A 23097-nucleotide genomic window follows, 5' to 3' on the forward strand; every position below is an offset into this window, starting at 1 on the left:
GAGAAGTGCCCTGGTGTGAGTAGCCATGTAAGTCTCAGGGCTCTGCTCATTTGCGAATTGATTGTGGTGATCATCTCTTCCCAGCATGGATCTGCTTTGCTTCACCATCAGAAAACCAACAGAGCCCCATAAGCACTCTGCAAGTGCCAGTGACTTCAGTGGTGCCACCTCACTAGGAGGAAAACCTGGTGGTTTTAGCTGCACATGTGCAGCTCTGTGCTACTGAGATTCAGTAAACTCAAGACTAATCATCAGGCACATGTAAGGTGGGTAGGCAGATGCTGCCTCAGCAAAGGAAAGCAAGGTCAGGACCTCATCAGTGACAACTCAGCATTTCATTTCAAGCCGCATGCCCTTAAGCATGTTTGAGATACTCAGTTCTGGGAGTCAAGTGATTATGTGTGATGCTGAACTTTTAAAAATGTTGCTTACTCTGGGAAAGGAAAAAGTGAAACTGTGACAAACAACCTAGTGGCTGAAAGTCCATGAGAGAATTTAAAATAATGATCATTTAAAAGAAAAGGATGTAGAGAGAGGAAGGAAAGTAAGAGTCTCAATATTTTAGTCCATGTGATTTTTTGACACCTGATTCATGATTTTTGAATACTTTGGGCTGGCTATATGCTGGATCATTTACCTCATCACTGTCTGAATCCTCCGACTGCACTCCAGGGCCAGTGTCTCTTTCTGACGAGTCTCCATGAACTTCTGGGCATGTTTCAGCAGTGACTTGCTGGGTGGGAACAGGCCAGTGCAGAGCCAAAGGAGCTGCCAGCCCTTGGTCACACTGTACCTGCGAGCACAAAGCAAACGGTTCTGCTACAGCCACATATAATTCTTGGCTTGACCACACAGCAGCTACAGGGAAGAGAAGTACACTCCCATCGTGGTATGTTGTGCCATTCAGCAGAGAGCTGCAAACCAACAAAGCCTTCACACAGGATTTGGCAGCGTTTTCTGTGCGAAGTCCACAACCCATATGTGAGGACAATGCTAAATCCTGGCTGATAAATATTCATGACAGTTGCAAATCTCATGAATAAATATAAGCACCCATTTAACAGTCATTTTGGCAGCAGTGACCCTGGTGCCATCTTCTTGGGAAGCCACTGTCAATTTGCTCTTTAAGCTCACATTTATTTGGATTGTGCTTTATCAGCTGCTTGTATTCACCTGCCCTCTGCTCGCCAGCTTTGCTGGCACTTTGCTTGTAACTGACTTTCCTTGCATGTGCTCCTGCTCTGAAAAATAAGCAAGAAGATGACATCATGTAATTAGGTAGTTACAGTTCTTAAAAACTCCAGATCAAGTTTGCACATTTTTCAGACAGAAAGCCAGCTCCTCCAGCCTCTAGACCTGTGAAATCTGCCAGTCGAAGCTCTTCTACAGCCAGGTCATCAGTCTTGGTCAGTCTTTCTACTTTCAAAGCCAGGAGCAGAACGCATTTCAGCTGTGTCCCAGGGATTGCTCTGAGACACTAAATGTTGTGAAGTGGTTCTGGTTGGGAAAGCCCCCAAGTCTGCTTCTGAATAGGCACCAGACTCTGCTGAATAAAGAGGTCCTGGCTTCTTTATTCACATTTACTTTTGTAATTTTGCAGATGAAGATACCCTATTTTAATCCCATTTATACACTATAGATCAGTGGTGTTTGTGTCTGTGTGGGAGCATGACATGGTCCACAGGGCAGCAGCCTGGGAAGGATGAAAGATTTGTTGCTCTGGCTGTTCTAATGAAAATATATGGAAATAGCTACCTTTCGAGCATTGTTTTTTCCACATCAGTGATCCCTCTCAAAACAGTGAATAATCCACTGGACTAAATTGGTAAGAGTACATCAGGCAGGGCACTGGCACCATGGTTACAGAGTAGGCATTAAATAGCCTGTAAGATTTACTGCACACAAGGAAATTTACCATTTAATAGTAACACACATGGTAGAAGTTCCACTAAGTTTAGTATCTGTGGAACAGTAAGAAAGAAAATAGACAAAAAGCAGCTCCTTCTCTAACTTATGCAGTGACACACTGCAGCTAGAAACAGACAAACCATTTTGTTAATAATTAGTCTGATTTTAAGCTGCTTTTTGCAATTCAGTTCCCTTCAAAGTAGGTTATCATTTTGTGGGTGGGGAAGCAAAACACCAGCCTGTTTCAGCAACTTACATATGGGCTGGGGCTTGCGTAACCAATCTTTTCTGCAAGCCAGCTGTGTAACCTAATTAATAGAACTACTCCAAAGTATTCACTGCTGGTAAAAGATCTAGTGTGAACTATGTGCTTATAAGAGGGAATTATGGTCATTGGGAAACACAAAATAAATGGAGGGCTGGCAGTGCAGTTGCTGAAAGCATTCAAGAACTCCATGCAGTGCTGTATTTTCTCCACAGGCTACCTTGGGAGTAAGAAAGCTTCAGAAACCCCCTGCCTGCCTCATATGGTCCTGCACAGAGACGAGCACTGACTGCTCATGGGAGCAAAGGAGCAGCTCAAGGGAGACAAGTAACAGTTCTGCTCTGTGACCTGTCCCTGCCAGTCACTGCTCCTCAGTGCTCTGCTAAGGTGAGCCCCACAGCCCTGCCTAGAACAAGGCAGAAAGAAAGGGGTCACTCCAACACAGGGCCATCTTTCCCCTCCACTCCCACCCCAACACAGGTGTAGCAGGGGTCCCTGCTCACCACCTGTACTTGAGTCCCCAGGCTCTGCACAAGCCAGGTGTTTGCACCCAGGTGAGTACCTGTTTCTGTTCTCAGTCAGTTGCTTCATAATCTGACAGTAGATTTCATCCCGCAGGACCTCCTCCTGGATGGCTGCTACAAATATCTGGTCGGTGACTTCCACAGAGGAGTGTGCCTGTTTTGAGGGATAGTCCCCCATAAATTTCATGATGGGTGAATGCGCTGTTAAGGATGAAAGGAGGGCAATTTGGAAAGGTAAATGGGAAGTCTCACCTGGATCCTAACATGTTAGTGACTCTGTTGATGCCTAAGTGACAAATACTGGGAGGAGGCTCTGGAACACATGCCCTGCCTGTCCCCTGGCCCCTTTCCCTATGCAGCAGTCACTGCTTGGCTGTGATTTGTGCTGTATTAGTTGTTTGCTCAGGGAATATGCAGTAAATCTCACTCACTCCTAAAGCTGTGTTCTCAGTTAAGTGAGCCATCAGGAGCCGTGGAGCATTGGGGGGCAATAGGAACCTTTTCTCTGTAGACAAGGGAAACACTGCTAAGTCATGCAGCGCTGGTACTTCCCACCTTGATATCAATGTATCCCCTGTAATATGGATGCGGTATTATCTGAATGGAGGTGAGTTCAGCAGAGGGAGCTAGGACTTTCTTCCCCTCAGTGTTCTTGGATCCCAAAGAGAAGAATAAAAGGATATCAATGAAGGCCTGACAAGCCAAGTCCCGAAGATCAGGGTCTGTGCATGCTTTCTTTAGCAAGGGCTGTTTCAAGGGCTCCTTAGAGTGTGCCCACAGCTGGCTGCGCCCACGGGATTTCTGGAGAACAGCTTTGCTGATGGATTCCTTCTCAGGAGTCCTGAATGAAGACAAGTGCAAGCAATACAAAATTACTGGATCGGTATTGCTATGAACGTAGGAGGTCATTACCACAAAGACTTATCCCTAGGCATGTTCTCTCCCAAGACAGTGATTGTGTATCTCCTTTGATTATGCAGGTCAACAAGAACAGGAAAATGTAGTTTCTTGTACATCCAGAAGGGAGAAGGCTTGCAAAACGAAGAGAGGTTTTAGAAGGCTAATTTCTCCTTTACTGAGGCCTGCAATGTTGTATATCCTCACTAGCTGGCAAGTGCTGAAGGGGTGAGAAGTAAAAATAAGGCATGCTGAAAATAAATAAGTCTAGCGTCTACCCTTCCCTTTGCATTTCTGCAGACAAAAGATGCAAGTAGGCTGTGTGCCAGCATCTCTGCATGTCCAAAATCACGGTTACAGGGAACAAAGAGAATAAACCCAGTCAGAAACAGGAGATGCCATTACATCCTAGGCTTTAAGGATCACTGAAGATCAACAAGAACTTTCCTAGGGCATGCACTACACAGAGAGCTTCACCTGAAGTGTTCATAGGAGAACTCCTCCAGGGTGTAAGGCTTCACTTTGAGATCCTCTTCATCAGGTTCATCCATGGAGGAGTTCTGTGAAGCTGTCCTCCTCTGGTCTGGAGACATCATCAGCAAACTCTGGAACAACACAGCCACGTAGGGATGTCACATGGACACAGATCTCTGCATATATTGCCAAATGTTACTTGACATTTACATGCAGATGGTGTATACTAAGCCTGAGTGCTCTGTGGTGCAGGAGACCTTCTGTCCCCTAAGCAGCATCTTTCAGAGACTCAAGAAAGACTTGAGAGTAGGAGATGCAAGGAAGTGATTTCCACAGACGCAGCAGTAGTGGCCATCAAAATGTGTGTGATTATCCAAAGCACAACACTTGTTAAAAGTGGACTTGCTAACCACTCATGTGTTTTTCCACAACATTTTCAGGTCTTTTCTTGTTGGCACAGCATCTAATATACTGAGTCTCCAAAGCTAAAGATAAAATTGTTAGCAGAGTTATAAATGGGAAACCTGGTGTTGACTCCCTCAAATACCATATTCTTTTAAAGCAACCTGCTGCAATTAGAACTTTTCTTGAAACCAGATGTGCAATTACCAGTTAAGCCAAATGTGAATGCCAGCAAATTCAACTGCACAACCATTTCCATTAATTGCTACCAATTCCAGGCGCTGAAATCTCTAATGATAACAAACCATTATTTTGAAAGTCGTCGTTTTTGTGCAACTGCAGTCTTCTCTTTAAAGTTTGGCCTAGGTTTAGTTTTGTTTTCAGACAGGGCAGAATGAAATGCTTTGCTTTAAGGAGAGGTATAGAACTTGTCTGACTCTGGAGGAACAATTAACTTCCAGTTATAAATTTAATCATATTTAACACTGTTATTATCATTTATCTTCCAGTCTCTTCAAAGAGAGTGCTCAGCTTTTCTTACCAGCACTTGACTAGAGGGTTTTGTGAGAGAAGGAATTATGTAGATCTCTTCCAAAAATACATTCCCTGTTTTGCCTGTCCTTTCATTCTGGGCACAGATCCAGCCAGAGTTTGCATCCAGCCTTTTGTCTTCAGTGAAGATTAGCAAATCTCCCTTCTTGAAGGACAGGATGTCAGGGTCTTCTGGAAAGCAGAATACGAGAGTACTGTTCAGACTTGACAGTCCAAGAAAACGCAAACAGATTGCAAGACGAGAAATATGTTTTGAAGGCTTGAATTCAATTAGCAGCAGAAAGTGATTTGTGTAAATACAGCTAATTATCCAGTAACTCTTCAGAGAAATCACTTGAATTTCCTCTGACAGCCTGATTTTGATCCACTGAGAGCAATGGCAGAACTCTGATTCAAATGGAGGCTGAATTTGTGTCTACAAGTGTCAGCAAATCATGGAAAGAAACTCACGAGCTCTAAGTAGGTGAAGTTAATGTTTACATTCTAATCCCCTCTGGTCTGTTCCAGACAACTATATGCTACAGAAACTTCCAGTTTACCACCTCTGTGAAACTCTTCTGAAAGCATTTCCAGAGATCCCAGTTCCAACTTTCTACTATAAGCAGGCTGAGTTTTTGGACACTGTAATATCTAAATAAAATAATGCAAAGAAGTAGAAGGGAAAACGAAGGGTAATTTGTATGCAAAGGTATCAAATCACGTTCCCTTATGCTCTCTACTGCCGTGCTGATCACTATGCATTCCTCCTGGAGCAAAGGAGCTCTTCCTGAAGTTCTCCCTCTTCTCTTTGAGCTCTTTCTAACAAGTGCTGTGGGTTCTCTCAAGATTCCTTCCCTACCCTGTAGTAAAGTTGTAAGACTTACCTTGGGATTTTTTCTCATGCATTGCCACAGCGAATCGTGATCTCTTCTTCAGCCCTTCCAGGAACATGACCACCAGTTCAGCAATGACAACACTGTTCACAGATGTCAGGACAAACTCCTCGGCACGAAGTGTGATGAGGGTGCAGCTCTGTCCAAATGACTTCACTGCCCTATGTATTATTGACTGGTTTGTTATCAGAACATCTGAAAAACTTACAGACCCATCTGCAATCCCAGCCAAGGTACCTACACCTCCTTGCACGTAACTCCCGTACAGTGAGTATTGGTAGTTCTCCATTTGCCTTCTCATGAGTTGGTAGGTGTGAAGGACTGAAGTGGTTCAGGTTCACTCTAGACTCTACCATGTTTTGCACAAAATTGCTTCATTATAGACAAAAGAGTACCCTTCTTTTGGAGTAACTGGGCAACTAATTTAAACCTGTGACAGTCCTCCTAGAGGTATTTTTTTTTTATGTCTGTAAGACCCTATTCTCTGAGTGATCTGATGCAAGGATGTGTGCCCTGAGCAAGCCAGTGGTTACCCTCTTTCCCTCAGTTATCCTGTTCTGGTCCATCACACCTGGTTTACGAGTTCCCAGCATGCATAACAGACAATGGCTTAACTAGGTTAGTCACTGGGGCCGTTCTTGTCTTGATGCATGTCTTTGCTTCCGTACACCACTCTGATTGAACAGGATGATCTTTCCTTCCACCAGTTGGGAAGGTTCAGCCACTTCAGTATTTCCTTCACAGGCTGCTCAGAACTTGTCCTGTTCTGTATCCCTGACCACCTTTCCAGGCTTAGATCAAAACACATAGGGAGAAAGTCCACCTCCCTCCTACAAGGAAGACCCTTTCTGAATATGGACAGAGATGCCTTCTTCAGATCTTGTCTCTCTGTGGCACTCACCTGTTGGTGTGGATGCCAGTTATCTCTGGGAAGGTAAGCTCAAGGAGCCGTTTTTCTGACTCATCCAAGAAGCAGATACCTTTCCAATTTACGGCAACGATGAAGTGGTTCTTGGGCAAGCTGGGACCTGAAAATGCAGAAAAAACTCTTTAGCAATGTTATACAAGTCCTCCTTTATTGATATTATATCTGTCCCCTACTTCCAGGCTCAAGGCATTACCCGAAAACTTAGTGACTTCAAAGAATCGGGAGAAAAGCAAAGGCCACTGAAAGCGTGCAAAATCTACAAGTTGTGCCTTCACAGTCTGACGGGAGAGACGATCTTGTGTGTATGGGGCCTGCAATATAAAAAGACAGCCAAGGTTTTCTCAGTAAATTCTGGTTTGTATGATCTACAAACAATAGAGAGCAGGCCTGATCCCAGGTGTCCCCAACAGCCCACTGGTGTCAGGGGTACGTGAAGAAAGTCAAATCCAAAACAGGCTCCAGGGGCCCAAGGCACATGAGCTGAGGATGCTCACGGGCATGTGGATGCCAAATTTCCCTCAAATCCCCACTGACTGATCTGTTCAGAGTCTAACACACTTGGGGTGCCATGGAAATAATTCAGGTAACCCATTTCCAGATCATTCCAGTCCATGCCCATTCCAGTCCTGACTTAATTATCAAACGGAAGGTAGAGAGTCGTAAAAGATACTGTATTCAGAGATTTAAATATAGTTTTTTCATACGGAAGAGTGTAAAGGTTCTTTGTTCTCCCAGTCTTAATTAAGAATTTTGGAGATACAAACTGAGAAGTTTTTCCTTCTTTCCTCAACAGCCTATTTATAAATGGAAATGGTGAAAGAAGCAGAAGCTGGTGCTTGAGAGTGCCAGCAGTGCCAGACAAACCTCTTACCTTTGCGTGTGCGTAGGTTATAAGGCTCACCCACTTCTCCAGGGGCTTGGACTTGAGCTGTTTCACTGGGATACAGTCATGGAGCGCCTTCTGCACAGGTTCATTGTGGATGGAATCTCCAAACTGGATGTAACAATATTTTGCACCTATCTCCACCAAATCCTCCTCCTGAAAAAATTAACCCATTAAAAGGGGCCTAGAAAGATGTCACAACGTCCAGCTAGTCTCATTCACCCTTAAAGCCACTTTAGAAATGGGGTTTTCTGCGTTTTTGTCTGGATAACTCTTGACAGTCATCAAGCATAAGGAGATATAAACTTCACACAGTCATAGCATCAAACAGATTATTAGCAAAGATATTCTAGAAAAGCACAAATTGCCCCTTTGTATATGCCACCAGCTGCTACATAAACTGAAAGGTGGGAGAAAAAGAAAAGTATTAATTTACAGCTGCCAGTGTGGCAGCTGGCACAGTCACCTGGGCAGGAACAGTCCATTAAGAAGGGAAAGGTGGTTCACAGCCACTAGAAACTTCATCCATCATCCTGTTTTTTAATGTGGGAAATGTTAATATAGTTTTGTCTCTTTAGAAGGATGAACAAGGAGACTCACCTTCTCACAACGGTACTCTCCAAACCGAATGCCGCGAATGACTTGGTGGTAAATGAGATCAGTGCTGACAGGATCCTCCTGGGAGTTGTGCCAGGGGGTGAAGATTTCCTTACGAAAGTAGAGCCGCCAGGGCGTATTGCGTTCGTGTGTGCCGCGTTCCTTCGCCAGCTGTTCACACTGAGAGATGGCATCCAGGACATGATCTCGTCCCCCACCCAGTGACCAGACCTGGCACAAAGGGACATTGCGTTTACTGTCATGCCTGCTTTGGAGCTGAGTGAAGGATTATAAACCCAAAGCTCCTCATCTTCTGACAGCAAGAAGAACTCTGAAAAGGTAAGCAGATGTGTGTGCAAGTTGTACTTTGGTAAATGTGTTTATGCGCTAGGATGGTATTGGGAAAAATAAGTTGGAAGGTAAGACAAAGCAGCTCTGGTTTGTGATCTTCTAGTTGTCTCTTTGTACTTTGCTTATCTCCTGTATATCCCCTTACGTGCACATGCAAGTGTGCCTGTCATCTAAACAGAAATGAAATTGGTGCCTGACTCTGAGCACTAAGATGTCATCCTGCTGTGGATGTCTGATTTACAGCATTACTATAAAAAAAATATGGCAAAGGGAAGGAGAGGCTAAAATGCCAGCACATGAGCTACCAGCTGCAGCCATGGCAAGGCCCTTGGCTTTTTCTGTGACCTGGTAAAGGAAACCTCACAGGCCTGCAGCAGGAATTACTGTGTGGCTAGGCAGCAGAAAGGCAGAACAGGATTATCAGGTCCTGAGATTCAGCTGTGGTTCAGAACAGATTTGGTTTGAGCGTAGGACTGGGACGGGGGCGCTTCCAGAAGTCAGAGGGAGGCCTCAGTGGGGCTGGGTGGACAGCAGTAAACAGCAGCAACTCCTCAGAAAGAAAAGGGAGCTTTTGTTCTATTTTTTTTTTACGCTTTACCTTATCAAACACAGCAACGTAGAGTGAAAAACCAAACACATCCTTCAGTTTGGTTTTATCTGCTATGAACTGACAGATCTCTTTGGCAATGGAAGCAGAGTCTGCAGGGACAGTGATGCTTTCGCCATTCATCAGGGTGACATTAAACATAATGGGTTTCTTCTGCTTTGTTGCCTGTAAGTCAGAGTTAAACGGGAGAAACAAATTATGGGCAAACTTTACTTTTCTGTGAAGAATGAAGAAGGCATTTAGATTTAAGTGCTTCGCACACTGTACACCCTAGTCAACAATATTTAAGTAAAACTCCAACTCCCACACAGCTTCTTCAACTCATGGTGAGCCTTAAATATAAATTATATCCCTGGAGCAGCACTGGAATCAAGTTTTCTCCCCTCCACAGGGGAGGTAATTATCACATAACAGTGTGAACTGATAGACTTTTCATGAGCCTGATGACTTTTGGGTACAGCCTTATGTGCATCAGTGGAGAGATGGCTTGCAGCAAGGATTTTGCGCAGGGAGGTGCCTGTCAATAGGGTTACTCAGATTTAGGAAGGAATTGTACTGAGGTGGGTGTGTGTGTACATGTGTGTGACTTCTAACTAGAAGGCTGACATTTAAGGGAAGGAGGAGAGTGGTGTAGCCCAATCATACACACTTCCATCTCCACTTTAAAAGCCTTGCTTAGTTCTTTCCAAAAATGATGGTAAGAGCTTCCCTTAGAAGGTGGTTCTGACCTGTAGCTTCTGAGCAGATACAAGTGTCTCCCTGCAAATCACATGTTGCAGCTCTTAACGTGTATCCTCCACTGGATTTAGGTTAATTTGAATAGCTAAAAGAGGTGCAGACCAAGGCAGCTGGTCTTGTGCAGCTGATTGCCATTATTTGATTTAGGAAGATCTGTTAGCACAGGTTAGTAAATGCAATCCAGCATAAAATGTCACAGATCAATATAATTAAGCAAAAAGGGAGTTGCTACCTGAAGTTCCAGCCAGCTCGGAGGTTCAGTCCGTGCTCCGTTGACGTAGGTACGTCTCAGACGTTCGGCACAATATGGTGCATAGCCTGTGGGCCCATGGTGGATGAAATTCAACAGGTACTATATACACAGAGCACAAGGGAGAGTTACAAAACACTAATCCTCATAAAATACGGAAACCTTCTGTAGCTGATAGACTAGAGTGATCAGTTAGCTTACAGGTCACCAGAAAATTTTAAAGGTTTGGGTTGGGATTTGTGTTTTGGAAAAGGTTTGAGACACCAAGTTTTCCCTCATTCTGCAGAGGTTTTAGACTAAAGAGGAAGGTTTGTGTGCTATGTTTACTATATCATGAACATTAGGCAGTGGAAACTTTATTCTTATGATTAGGTTAGAGCAAGGATTAGTGTATCCAGTTGAAGAGCCTGAAGTCTTGTGATGTTCTGTATGAATAGAAGTGCTAGGAAAAGGGCTAATTGCAGTTTAGGGCTGCTGATTATAGTTACTTTAATTTTTACTAAGTTCTCTGGCAATATCAGTAGTTGATGTCCATGGTTAAGATTGGATGTTGGAAAACAAGGATTGGATAAACTGAACTTTTGGAGTTTGACTGTTATCTTGGATGATGAGGTACAAGCATGAGATTGTATTTACATATGTGTATTTAGTGCAAGCATGGGTCAGTCACCTGGTTATTTTAACAATCAAGAATATTCCTAGAGATGGGGGATGGTTTAGGAAAAGAAATAAAGGAAGTCAGGTCTTTTGGGAATTCTGTATGGTACAGAGAATTTGGTTTAAGGCTGGTGTCAAAATGCATCTATGGCTTGTGTCTGGATTGTTCCAAGTTTTGCCTCTAAGACCTAGAAGGAATGCTGATGGCAAGTTGGAGCCATAGGTTGTGGGGTTTTTGTCGCTGGTGGTTTGGTTTTCTGGTGTTTTGTTTTCTGTGATGAAGTGGATTTATCATCCATTTAAATTTGGAAATTAATGTATTTAAGAATATGATGAAATAGCTCATATCTCTATTGGATTTTGTAGGCCTTGGAGACGTAGGGTAAGAACTGGTAAAACATAGGGAGTGATTTTTATACTGGACTCCTGAATATATTTAATCACTAGGATTCTGATTGGAGACAGTTTTGAAATATTGGAAAGGCAGAACTGGAAAGGATAAAATTTTCCAGATTTTTGCAGATTACAGATCTAAACGGGGGCTGTGATCAAGAAGAGAACACAACTTGTGTGGAATTTAATGCGAAAGAAATAAATGTGAGTACAGCAATCGTTTATCTAAATTCCCAGATAAGCATATGAGATGAGACAGTTTCTGCTAAAATCACAGCACCAGCTGCTATGTCAGCCAAACAGTTCATCTGGCTATTTGTAGCAAAACGTCAAAATACACAAGCAACCAGATCAGCTGAGGCATTTAAGCTACTGTAGGAAAAGTCAGTAGCGTACCTTCACAAATGTGTCTGAAGGAGGAAAGCAACCAAGGCAAAGTGACAGCAGGATCCAGCCTCGAGCGTAGCTGCTCCTGTTGCTGTTTTCAGTGAGTTGTTTGCAAATCTGGCAATAAATCTCATCTCTGTAACAAAACATGTGAAAGCAACAGATAATGATTCACTGTCTGAGCTTTGGCTATGTTTCCACTGCAAGCTGGGCATGATTGCAGCATGATGAAGTAGATCTGGGCTAGAATTAACCACGTTAGCTAGGATACCAGCTGTAATGCACCAGAGGAAATAACGTGTCATTGGCTTTGGTAGGAAAAGGCTCAATTACACTTCGTACCCTTTGCCACCCCTTGTTCCTCGAGCAGTTCAAGTGCAATTGCCATGCTGGAATAACTCCTGTGACAAGCAGGGGGGCTGTGCAGTGATAACAATTGCTGGATCATCTAGCTGTGAAATGGCATCGCTGCCCCCACACCTGTGAAACTTGCTCTGAGCTCCCTACAGTATATAGCTTGTGCCTCATGGCTCTTGTCTATCTGCTCACATGTGGATTTTGGGATAAGGACAGGGGGACACCCTGCTTAATTATATGTTTTTAGGAAATCTGAAGTGAGTCCTCCAACAGGAATGGAGGAAAGCCTGCTTCAGAGTGTTCTTCTGAAAATGCAAGTTGCCTGTGGCAAGGACATATGGAAACAGATACAGAAAGCTACATACAAAGAAAACTGCTATTTAAAAATCCTCTTAAGTTTTCTGAGCTCTTGGAACACACGTTTGGCAAGTCTGATGTTGGAGGACACAACATGGATGAGGTTTTTGCTCCCAGATAGTGCATATGATGAAACACAGACTGAGGGAGCAGAGGCTTAGCTTGTGACTGGTATGGTACATTGATTGAAGGTAATTTTTGCCAGCTGAGGATTTGCTGCTGTGAGCATCTTGATGAAACAAAGCAGCTTTGTAGAGAGGAATGTGGCCCACAGCTGGAATCAACACAGAAAAGTGTTGCATGAGCTAAAATGGGTTAAAATGGAGGAGAGAATTAATGAGGTCAGGTCAGAGCCAACTATCATGTGTCTCCACACCATGCTTGGCCTAAGGTCCAGCCTCACCTCACTTGTGAGCAGGATTTCTTCTTCTAGTGGCTGATACACTCAGAAAGCCAGACCTTCAATTGTCCTTCATTTGGGGACATTGTTTGAGGGCTCAACAACAGGCTATTGGAAAACTGAGGTTAGGAACACCTCTCGTACACCTAGTGTACATTAACTCCATGTTTCTTACTCTTCTGAGTGTTCCTTCTTCCTCATACTAGGGCTGCATTCCACCTTCAGGTGTTACTGGGCTCCAGCCCTGAGCTCTGCCTCCTTGTGTGCTGGTGGGGTATTCAGAAAGGGACACATGGAGGCTGCTGACCTAAACATCAAGATGAAGACACCAGAAAAGGCAGTAAGGGAGTCGTTCTCTATCCACTATCATAAAGGTGAACCATCCTCCTGAAAGGCGTGTGACCTGCAGTCTTAGCTCTATGTGATAGCTTAGGATTTCAGTCAGGAATCCCCCAAAGATAAACGTGGGACATTTCCAGTGTTTGGATGGGAGGGATGCTGGATTTCCTGTATGTAATGGGTGCCTGGTCCTAGGAAGGAGGTACCAATTTCCTACCTGATGGCAGGGCGCAGAATTGCATTGCCAATAATAAAGTGCACTTTTTCTAGGTTGGACATAGGTCTCTCAGAGATGGAGCTGTCCTCCTGGAAGGCTTCTTCTCCACTCCTCAGCTGGTCTGTCACCTGAAAGAAACCAAGCAGAACACCAGAGTGTTCTAGAAACCTTCCCTCTTACCAGGCAGCATTCCCAGCAATGACAGACATTCCTTGTCTTTCTGGCTAAAACTTTCTGTTCAGTGCAGGAGCAGTTAGAACAGGCCATACCTCGCCCTGCCCCACAATCTCACTCCTAAACTGTGGTGTTACAGCACTATTTTTACTGGCTATGAGAACTTTCTTGTACTGTCCTCTACAGCCGTAAGCATGGGGTGGTTCTCAGTCTGTGCAGGCCCTTGGCCAAACTGTTCTGTAATACCGACAATTCTCAATAATAACTTGTTCCTTAAGTTCAGGACTCATTCTTCAGCAGGAAGGGATGAAGTGAATCTGCCAGAGAATGCATGACAGCAGTTCAAAAGAACAACAGTGCACCAGGTGTCCCGTACACAGGGCCGCACTGGCTTGGTGGGGGAGCAAGTTCCCAGCTGGGAGGTCACTGTCACATAAAGTCTGTCAGAAGGTGAAGACAGGGTTCCAGGCAAAAAGTCTTAGGGGAAGCAATTTATTTCCACCTCTTACCTTCCCTGTCAACTTGGATGACCGTTTCAGCTTCAGGGAAGAGATTCCCTTGGAAATCTTGTTATCCTTTCTGTTTTCTCTCTACAACACACATTACCATTATAGGAAATTAGTTTAATGCACAGCAAGAGCGATTCATTAAGGAAGGAAAGATGCTCAAATTGAGATGTTTTTGCTTTGTCCCCTTCTGCCAGAAGGAGCTGCAGTGTCCTTCCAGGATGGACAGGGCCCTTTTGCACTTCTAGCGTTTCAAGTACAGTAGCATGAAAGGTTCCTTTGCTTTTCTTATTCTTGGTAGAACAGCACAGAAAACAAGGAAAGAAAATGAAAATACAAACATATCCTGCTCCTCTCACCATATTTGGGCTGTTGTTTGTGAACTGGACCTGGTTTTTCCTGCCAAGTGTGTCATATATTTGTGTCATCATGGAGCTGCTCTTGGTGGTGGCATTCTTGGCAAACATTGCTGGCTCTGGCAGGTCGCCCATGAACCTCAGGATGACAACCCACACGACAAGAGAAGCCTGTAGTGGCAGAAAGCACAGTCAGAAACTGCCAAGAGAACCAATGGCCTCATGCCATTTCGTTCTGTTTAGACGAGAGCACTTGCTTCTTTTACGTGGTTCAAGCTGTTAAAATTCCCATCTCCTCCCACTGCTTACACCAGGAGTTTATTTTCATGTCAAACAACGTGAGAGCAACATTCACAACACTCTCATGCTAAAGCAAGACGGTGCAGCTCTAGTGGGAACATCAGCTTTGTTCTGTGGTTGCTGAGCCCTCACCATTCCCTTTACTGGTACCTTGCAGGTGTGCTGCAGCTGGAGGGACGTGGAGAAATCCTGGCTGAACTTTTTACCCACCTGGACAGACAAGCAGTGCAGTGAGCTCTTCCAGGAGCCCTCATGCCCAGAACTAGAAAGCCAAGTAATAGGAAAGCTTTTGCAGCACAGGATCTTCCATTCTGCAAGGCTGCTTAGCACCAAGAAAAACTCCCCTTCTAAATCTCCCTGTGGTTCAACAGGAAAATTGGATGCCCGAACCTCCCCTTTGTGTCCTAACTCTCAGACCAGCAACCCTAACAAGAGCAGAGAGATGGGTGAGCTCTGCTGTTTCTCTCCAGTCTGTTTTTGCCCCCAAAGGGTCAAAACAAGCCTCAGATTTCCCTCTTTAGGCAGGCCAGAGATCTTTAGGTGACCAGAGATCTTGTTTTGGGCAGGTATCTGTGTGAAATGCCTGCCTGCAAGGTGCCAAAAAATGCTGATGGGAACTACTACTCCCATGCAAGTGCTGAGGACTATCTGCTTGGCTCTAGGGTTCCCAGGGCTGTGCCAGAGGCTGGGGGAACCAAGGATGGGGGAGCTGAAGAAGCCAGGGCTGTGGAGGGAGCAGGCTCAACAACAACAAGGGACAAGATACCAGGACGTTGTCCTTGTCATCGTGGTAGAGCAGTGGGTGCCGCAGCTGTCTCCGGATATGTGTATGTGTAGATGACCCCTGGAAATAAGTGGCTGCAAACTTTGGGAAGGTGTACTCTTCCAAGTCATCTGCTTCCTCTTCTAGCTCCACACTCATAGGAATCATATCCAGGTCCACCTCCTCCAGCTTGTTAGGCTTTGTTTCCAAGTCCTGTGCAGAACATGAGGAAGAAGCATATTTTCTTCGTCTGTACTCTGATATTCTTATTTTATGTTTGTTTGTTTTTCTAGGCCATAGGTCCTCCAGAATTTGGTTTTCCAGCTAACTCCAAAGCCATTTTCAACTGCTACCAACAGATCACTGGGACACAGACATTGTTCTTCTGAGATTCATCCTGGATTGGTCTTCAGCAAGAACATTCTGGTAAAAAATCCAGGTGCTGTCTTATTGGTCACATCCTGCACTAACCCAGATCATTCCACTCTGCTTGCCTCTCCCTACCCCATCCCATCCTGCACAGCTGTCAGGACCAGTATAGCTCAAATTTTGCTTTTAAGAACATGGGATAACTTGGGTCCTGAACTTCCAGCTTGTGTCAGATGGAAAATTACTGAGAGCACTATCAGCAGAACATGTGGTGGATGCCAAAATGCAAAGAATGGCACTATTTGTTGAGGGCCTGCTGGGCCAAAGAAACAAATGTGCAATTGCTTTTGAAGACACGTAGTCCCCAAACTGCATGTGACCAAAAACTTTTGGGAGCTGATCTCTGAAAGCAGATCCCAAAGAAACTGTCTGGATTAGTAATTTTGGTGATTCTTTCACTGTACAGAAGGTCATTGAACAGAATTGACCACTGATGGGATTACAACAAAGTCAACGGACGTACACGAGGGATGAACATGACCCACTACCAGTCTACATCTCTGTACCTCAAAACCCAGAGGAGCCTGTCCTTCCTGGCCTCCGATCATAGAAGGTAAGAAACCAAAAATTTTGTCCACCATTTCCTGGTCGCTGATAACATCATTATTTGTTGGTTTATTGGCAAGAGCATTCCTCTTTTGTCTTGCTTCTGTCTCCTCTCTCTCCAGAGCAGCCAGGTGTTCCTTTAAACAGAGACACTGGTTAGGCATGACTAGAACCTGATTCTACTGGCATTGACTTTAAGGACTAAACACTATTGCAAAGATGTTATGACAGTGAGGTCCAGTTCTGCTAACACAGTGTTGGAATGTGAAGTAAAATTTTGCTTGTGCTAAGCAGTCACAAAGACCTGGCATATCAGCAGCAGGGCCTTGCTCTTACAGATGTCCTGTTGGCCTATTAATAATGATGTGCAATTTTTCAAGAGCTTCATTGACAAGAAGTAATACAGGAAAACCACAGAATTCCTAACAGCAGAAAAACTCACATTATGTAAAATTTAAAAATGTTTAGTGTCAGGGGGCTGTAATAGCATTTTGCTTGTTTGGCTAAAGTCCCAGCTCATACTGCAAGCAGAAATGTGCCTTGTCCCATTTCCAAATCATCCTTACAAATAGGTTTACAACTATGTCTGCTTTTTATTAAAATATAGCAGAGCCCAAATCTTTGAGCAAACCCACAAGTGCGAGCTGGGTAAGCTATCTTGTCGGCCAAGGAACAGAGCATTCAGTGTTCCTCTGCCAACATACCTACCTTTTCTAACCTCATAGCTTCTTCCCTTGCTTTCACTGGTCCAAGGACTTGGATGAGACGTTTCTCTTCTTCCAAGCGGATATTCTGTGGACAACAGGACTGTTCTGTGAGTGTTTCCAGCACTGCTGAGCTGGCTCCCATCTGCCATTAACAAGCTATCCACACCAGGACTGGATCCTAACAGGAACTCAGTTCTAGATTTGGCATTTTAGGGAACAGGCCACAGGCAGGGATCTACAAACTGGCTTTGTCCTGTTTGTACAGCATTAATACAGGAAGGAAATCACAGAAAGGCCTCCCGTGTGCTGTGGGCAGCCAAGATAGTAAGGACAGGATTTTCTCTAGCAGTGCCAGATACACAAGATACACTGCATTAGGATTCACTCTTGAATGGATCCCTAAGTGAAAGCATCAGGCCTTGCTGTAGAAATTGACCTTTCTGTGCAGGAGTGACTGATGCACATCTTATCTCTTTTCCTCCCTTCTGTCAAAAACAGTTCTGATCCATGATAATGAACACAGAAAACAAACATAAACAAGATCAGTCTGCTTAAAACTCTGCTTTCATACTTGACATGAGCTCAAAATAAAATATCCCAAAATAAATATCCATATCCAGTGCTATGCTATGGTAACACTTGCTGGTCATTAAATCTCTATCAGAACCTCATAGAAACATCATCTTCACATGGTATCTGTGAACATACCTCCCTTTTCATCCTTTGGTAGGTTTGGCGAGCAAACATGCCCCTTGCATATGCCTGTATAACACATACAGCTTTCTTCTGCTCTGCTATCTTTTGTCGCATTAGGTAACCACGGCACATGGCTTGAAGCCTGATGATACGAACACGGGTTGTTTCATATTGTTTAGCAAGCTGCCGGCTGCGGTACATGGCCTGCAGGCGCCTGAAACCCAGCATAACCTGGGGGAGGTGGAGAAAAAAGTATTATTATGGTTACTGGTAGTAAGTTGGGATGAGTAGAAGATAAAATCAGGTAACTGGATAAAGTCAATGGAAGGGGATAGTGGGACACTGCCCTTTATGCTTTGTATTCTGCCAGTAATAAGCTTTTTAAACTAGATTGTATAGAGATCTTTTGGGGAGTTGTTCTAGGGAGTGGCTCCAGGAAGTGGCAATGGTAGCCTGGGATTATGACAAGGGAAGGAAGAGAGCAGAAAAGAAGCCAAGTGAATGGAAAAAAAAAGAAAAGGTGCGTCATTGGAGAGATGAGTGTGCCAATCCCAAGAGAAGCAGCAGAGGAGGATGGGGCGGAGTGCAGGACAACAGCCTGGCTCTTCAGATAGAAATTGCGTCACTGATGCAGAACAGAAAATGTTTCTGACTGGTAGTTTTTTCTTCTGCCCCTTGTGAACAGGATGCATGGGATATACTAATAATAATCCCTGCCACACAGATATACAATATGTGAGCACCCTCAATGTGGCGCAGCTTTCCTCACTGAGAAAACCCACCATCTATAGAAGAGTAGACAATATTTTTAATAATGTGAGATTGATATAATGATTTTTCTGGTAATTTTTTACAGATTCCCAGTTTTCCTGTAACAGTTTTGGAGGACACTTTGCTGGCAGCATGGTGGACTGCTGACTAGAAGAAGTATGGGAGCACTCATATGTCAGGTCACCTTTGCAACCCTTCTTTACACCCTGCCATCTTGCTTCTCCTTCCTTCAGTTGTGAGTATCTTCATTCCTAACACTCCAACCAGTCTGGCAGGGCATAGTATATGAATAGAGACACACACACATATATAAATAGATATATTTCTATATACACCTGCCTCTTACCATTCTGAAATCCTTCCGGCAGCAGTAGCCTCGCCAGGCTGACTGAATGGCTATGGCAGACCTCCTCTGTTTCAGAAACTGCTTCCTAAGCAAACAGACAGGTAAGGTGACAAGCAATAAGTTATTTCTGCTTCTTCTTACAATAACAGTAAAGATTAATGTGGTGGGTTTTTTTCCTGTTATGGGGTGCTTGCACTCTGATCTCAGCTTTGTCCGCTGTCTAGGAACACTACAGCCAGAAAAGCTGTTATTAAACTAACTAGCTCAGTTATTAGTAAATATCTATCCAGGGCAAGTTTGAAGCACAGCAAGGGCTGTTTTTACTGCTTCTGTGTAGCCCAAGAAAAGTATTAGTTTGTAGCAGAAAGATCACTCTGGTCAGACACTTCTGTACCCCATGCTTCAAAATTATCCTCACTCAAAGCATTTTGTCTGCTTACATATTCTCCATGCTGATGGAAAGGCCAGAATAGATTGTTTTGCCTGACCTTTTCGGTAAATAAAGGCCTCAGATTTCCTCTAGGCTCAGCTCATTCTGCAAGTGAAGCAGCACCATGAATCAGTTGAGCTCACAAAGTGTTTTCCTATTTGCTTTGCTATCCATTTGCCAGTAGAAAGGATGGGACAGAAGTATTACTAATCCACCTTTATACATCCAAGCTGACTTTCCCCTTAATGCTGCAGAAATAGTTATGGCAACAGCAAAACAAATTAACTGCTATGGTAGGAGAGCTCTGTAAGAACTGAAAAGGCTCTTGCATCAAGCCTGGGTAAGTTGCCTCCCCCATCTGATGACCACTTGCTCCCATGTCCTAACTGGAGCCCATCTGAGCAAGATGAGAAAAGATGATGGTAAAAGCTGTCACATCATGGCTGCCAGAAGTGGCACGTAGCTCTGATGGTTTAAAAATAGAAGCAAGATCAGGCTTTTAGAGAGAGGTGATACTCTGTTAGATAGCAGGCAGAGTTTGAAAAAAAGAGGGAAGTTTGGGGTATTTGTGTCATGGTCTATCGTTCTTGCGTCTCTACTGTCAGGAAAATTTGTAAACCAAACCGGGATTCAGTCCTGTATTATGGTTCTGGTTGGTGGATAGAAGACCACAAATCATGATGTAAAACATTTAATGAGGACAAACATTTACTTGACAGTGCCTAAATTTCACTTCTGAAGATATTTCAAACTCAACCAGACCCAATGCAAGAATTGTGCATCTTTGGCAAAAAGGACTATAGTTAGTTTATGTCTGATTATTTTTTATCTGTATTATATCAAAGATATATCCTAAAGAAGAGACTCCTTGTAGCTCTGAGGAGGACACAGATTCCATGGGGATTTCCTGCTTTCCAAATACCTACTGTTTACTAGAAATATTAAGTGCAAATCCTCCTTTCAGCCCTTCCTCTTCATACAAACTGCCTGTGCCACAGCCATGCATTTTGAAAAGCATCATAAAGATAAAGAAACTGAGCCAGAACAAATCTTTGTGCAAAATCTGCATAGATGCACTGTTACATGATGAGTGCTGAATTTAGGCCTAGTGGAATGTATGGATTAACACATTTCATACTCAAAAATGCCTCATTGAGTGTGTTATATGGCACCACAAAGATTACTGCTTTAAACCAAAGCAAATTGCCCTCTGGATGATCACTGACCTGTCCTTCAATCCTCTCATCACCTTCTGGATAAGAAGAACCTTATCTGTGAGTATATTTTGGCGTTGCAGCTCCAATACTGTATCGTGATGATCCTGTTAAAAGAAAGGGTGGATATGGCAGCTGAGCAGACACCCCCCCACAACTTCTGAAAACTGGATGCGCAGTCTGAAAGAGGCCCAAAATCAGCATGATGGAGTGCAAGCTGTGATTAAAATGCATTTAAGGAACTGTAGTGGTAAGAGTGCACACCACCTGGCCACACCACATCTGGCTGTGGCCATAAACAAGCAGAGAACCTGCCTGCAGTAAGACTGTACCTGTGGGAATGGTGTGGGCAAGGAAGACCCCTGCAACAGTGTGCTGGGATCCAGTTCTTTTTTATGCTTGAGCTGAGACCAATGTATTGCACGGTGCTGCTCCAGCTGCAATACTGGAGCACAGAAATGGCATCAGCCTCTCCTGCACCAACCCGAGTCCACTGAATTACTTGGCCTTCAGGAACAAAGATCCAGCCTCAGATTCAAGAGAAAGTTTATACAAGAACCCAGTCTGTCTGTCTGGCCACTCTTGCACAAGCAGGTCAAGCTATACTCTGAAGAACCCATTTTTTTAGGAGAAGACACAATAGACTGTTCTTTTTACTTACTTTAAGGAAAATCTTGGTCTTTCCAGCTTGCCAGCTTTCATTCTTGCCCAGCACTGCTTCAGAGATGCTGATACAGCTCTGTCGAGCGTCATTCTTCAGCTGATGTGCAAAAGCATCATCATGTTAGGACTTGATTGGAAACACAGCAGCTGTACTATGTAAGGATCTATTGCCCTGCATTTCAAAGGGCAAAGAACAGAAACAGATGAGGTCTTACAGACCTCTAGGCTGATGGTATAATGAATGAAAGCGGTTTGGCTCAAATGGTCAAGAAAAGGAGGAATAGGTGTGTAGAGTTCAAGTGCAAGAAGGATGTTAGAGACCTCACAAGTGTGTGATTACAGAAATGAAACACCCGAGGGCAATGGGGATGCCACCCTGCCTGTGATGTCTTTGTGGGGCAGATCAAGGATAGCTGGACTCCAAGTAAGTACTTAAGTATTTAGCTGCAGTTACTGTGGTGACAGTTACTGTGATGACAGCTCTCTCAGCTGTGCCAGCAATAATCCAAGAACTCTCTACTGTGGGAAAGACTAAAGCCTCATAAGGAAAAGCTGGATTAGTCTTAAATACAAGTTTGTGCTAACACACCTGTTCTCGAAGAGACCACGGCAGGAGGACTCTGTATCTCTCAAAGAACTCCTCAAAGGTGTAGCGAATTGGGTAGCCAGATTTCCTGATCTGAATGGTCTCCATCATCCCTGAATATCGCAGCTGTTTGATACACAGTTCCCGATCGAACAACTGAAAGGAGGAGACTTAGCACTGAAGGAAGATACACACGCAGCATTCCTTAAAATATACCTATTAACCTCCAGCCTCAGAGTGCCTGCAAAATGGCCCATTATGCTTGTTTTAATTGCACTTATTTCCTTAGTGCCCTAAATTAATTTGTTACAGGCATAAACAAGTCACCCCAAAGGGTTTTCAAATTTGTGTTTATCAGCAGTGGAAACAGTCCATTAACTGCAGTCTGGTTTTAGCAACTGTTTTCAATTCCAGAACTGCAATTTCAGATGAACAATAAATTGTTCTTATCATTTTGCAGGTGCGAAACTACAGTAGCAACTTAGGCCCTTTGGGCATGGCTGTGCAAAGCATAGCATGAGTGATGCTAATTTCTTGTAATGCACATTAAAAGTAAGCTGACTAAGCCACATACAGTACTTTAAAATTATTAAGTCACTTGATCAACACTATACAAGGTTTTAATTTAGAACTGGGTCATGATCTCCTGAATTTCAGCCAAGCCTCTTAATGACAAACTCGCTCCTCTTCTCCTGTAGTATCAAATTAAGCCACATCACCCCTCTCATACACCAACAGTTCCCCTGTTCTCTCTCAGGTTATTTCATAGTGTATGATCATTGTCTGATCTTAATGTTTTTCGTTTGTCCCCCTGTTGAGGGGCTAGAAACTCACCAATTTTGTCTTTACAGGAAAGGCTTTTCCAATGATTTTTGGTAATACACCTACATACTTTTATGCCATCTATTAGTCTATGATGCTTTTAGAGATGTTTTTGTAAATGAACAATGCTATATACTACATCCCTTTTATTTTCAGCAATAGACTGTGCTCTAGCTCTCCCGGGCTGAAGTACAGATATAAAACACTACACAGCAACTGACAGCTTTTTCTCATTAAAAAGTTTACTGAAGACAAGACCTCATATTGTTGAAACATTACCAGTGGTTTCTTGTAGTCATTTGGCTTGATGCAGCGGATGAAGTATGGCTGGCACTGCTCAAGGATTTTCATCAGTTTTTCCAGGGATTGCTTGAACTGCCCTCCCAGAGTAGAGAGCCGTTTGGTGGTATCCAAGCCCTGGGAAGAGTAAGCA

At 43.8% G+C, this 23097-nt stretch overlaps 2 protein-coding genes across 3 annotated transcripts in view; one reads left to right on the forward strand and one right to left on the reverse strand.

Annotated features, from left to right (window-relative positions):
* LIMS2 (LIM zinc finger domain containing 2) overlaps nucleotides 1-8318 on the forward strand; it is a 51259-nt gene extending 42941 nt beyond the window's left edge. The window contains exons 10-13 of one of the 2 annotated variants that reach the window (XR_014184472.1): nucleotides 2389-2560; nucleotides 2792-2931; nucleotides 5938-6127; nucleotides 8284-8318. The gene's annotated coding sequence lies outside the window, so the exon portion shown is untranslated. The remainder of the gene's footprint in view (nucleotides 1-2388; nucleotides 2561-2791; nucleotides 2932-5937; nucleotides 6128-8283) is intronic. The other variant, XM_082056845.1, reaches the window with a different exon arrangement.
* Nucleotides 1-23097, reverse strand: part of MYO7B (myosin VIIB) — a gene marked incomplete at both ends in the record, with an annotated part of 44671 nt that overhangs the window by 8238 nt on the left and 13336 nt on the right. Inside the window, 25 exons of the mRNA XM_082055926.1 lie at nucleotides 638-793; nucleotides 2736-2898; nucleotides 3381-3538; nucleotides 4072-4199; nucleotides 5012-5193; nucleotides 5886-6055; nucleotides 6796-6922; nucleotides 7016-7133; nucleotides 7694-7861; nucleotides 8306-8533; nucleotides 9252-9425; nucleotides 10231-10350; nucleotides 11695-11821; nucleotides 13356-13483; nucleotides 14039-14119; nucleotides 14395-14562; nucleotides 15458-15667; nucleotides 16390-16566; nucleotides 17138-17221; nucleotides 17845-18063; nucleotides 18950-19034; nucleotides 20606-20700; nucleotides 21255-21353; nucleotides 21846-21998; nucleotides 22944-23081. Of these exons, the coding sequence (XP_081912052.1) occupies nucleotides 638-793; nucleotides 2736-2898; nucleotides 3381-3538; nucleotides 4072-4199; nucleotides 5012-5193; nucleotides 5886-6055; nucleotides 6796-6922; nucleotides 7016-7133; nucleotides 7694-7861; nucleotides 8306-8533; nucleotides 9252-9425; nucleotides 10231-10350; nucleotides 11695-11821; nucleotides 13356-13483; nucleotides 14039-14119; nucleotides 14395-14562; nucleotides 15458-15667; nucleotides 16390-16566; nucleotides 17138-17221; nucleotides 17845-18063; nucleotides 18950-19034; nucleotides 20606-20700; nucleotides 21255-21353; nucleotides 21846-21998; nucleotides 22944-23081 (3656 nt within the window). The remainder of the gene's footprint in view (nucleotides 1-637; nucleotides 794-2735; nucleotides 2899-3380; nucleotides 3539-4071; nucleotides 4200-5011; nucleotides 5194-5885; nucleotides 6056-6795; nucleotides 6923-7015; nucleotides 7134-7693; nucleotides 7862-8305; nucleotides 8534-9251; nucleotides 9426-10230; nucleotides 10351-11694; nucleotides 11822-13355; nucleotides 13484-14038; nucleotides 14120-14394; nucleotides 14563-15457; nucleotides 15668-16389; nucleotides 16567-17137; nucleotides 17222-17844; nucleotides 18064-18949; nucleotides 19035-20605; nucleotides 20701-21254; nucleotides 21354-21845; nucleotides 21999-22943; nucleotides 23082-23097) is intronic.

This window comes from Streptopelia decaocto (assembly GCF_964273445.1).
Source record: "Streptopelia decaocto genome assembly, chromosome: 6".
NCBI classification, from domain to species: Eukaryota; Metazoa; Chordata; class Aves; order Columbiformes; family Columbidae; genus Streptopelia; species Streptopelia decaocto.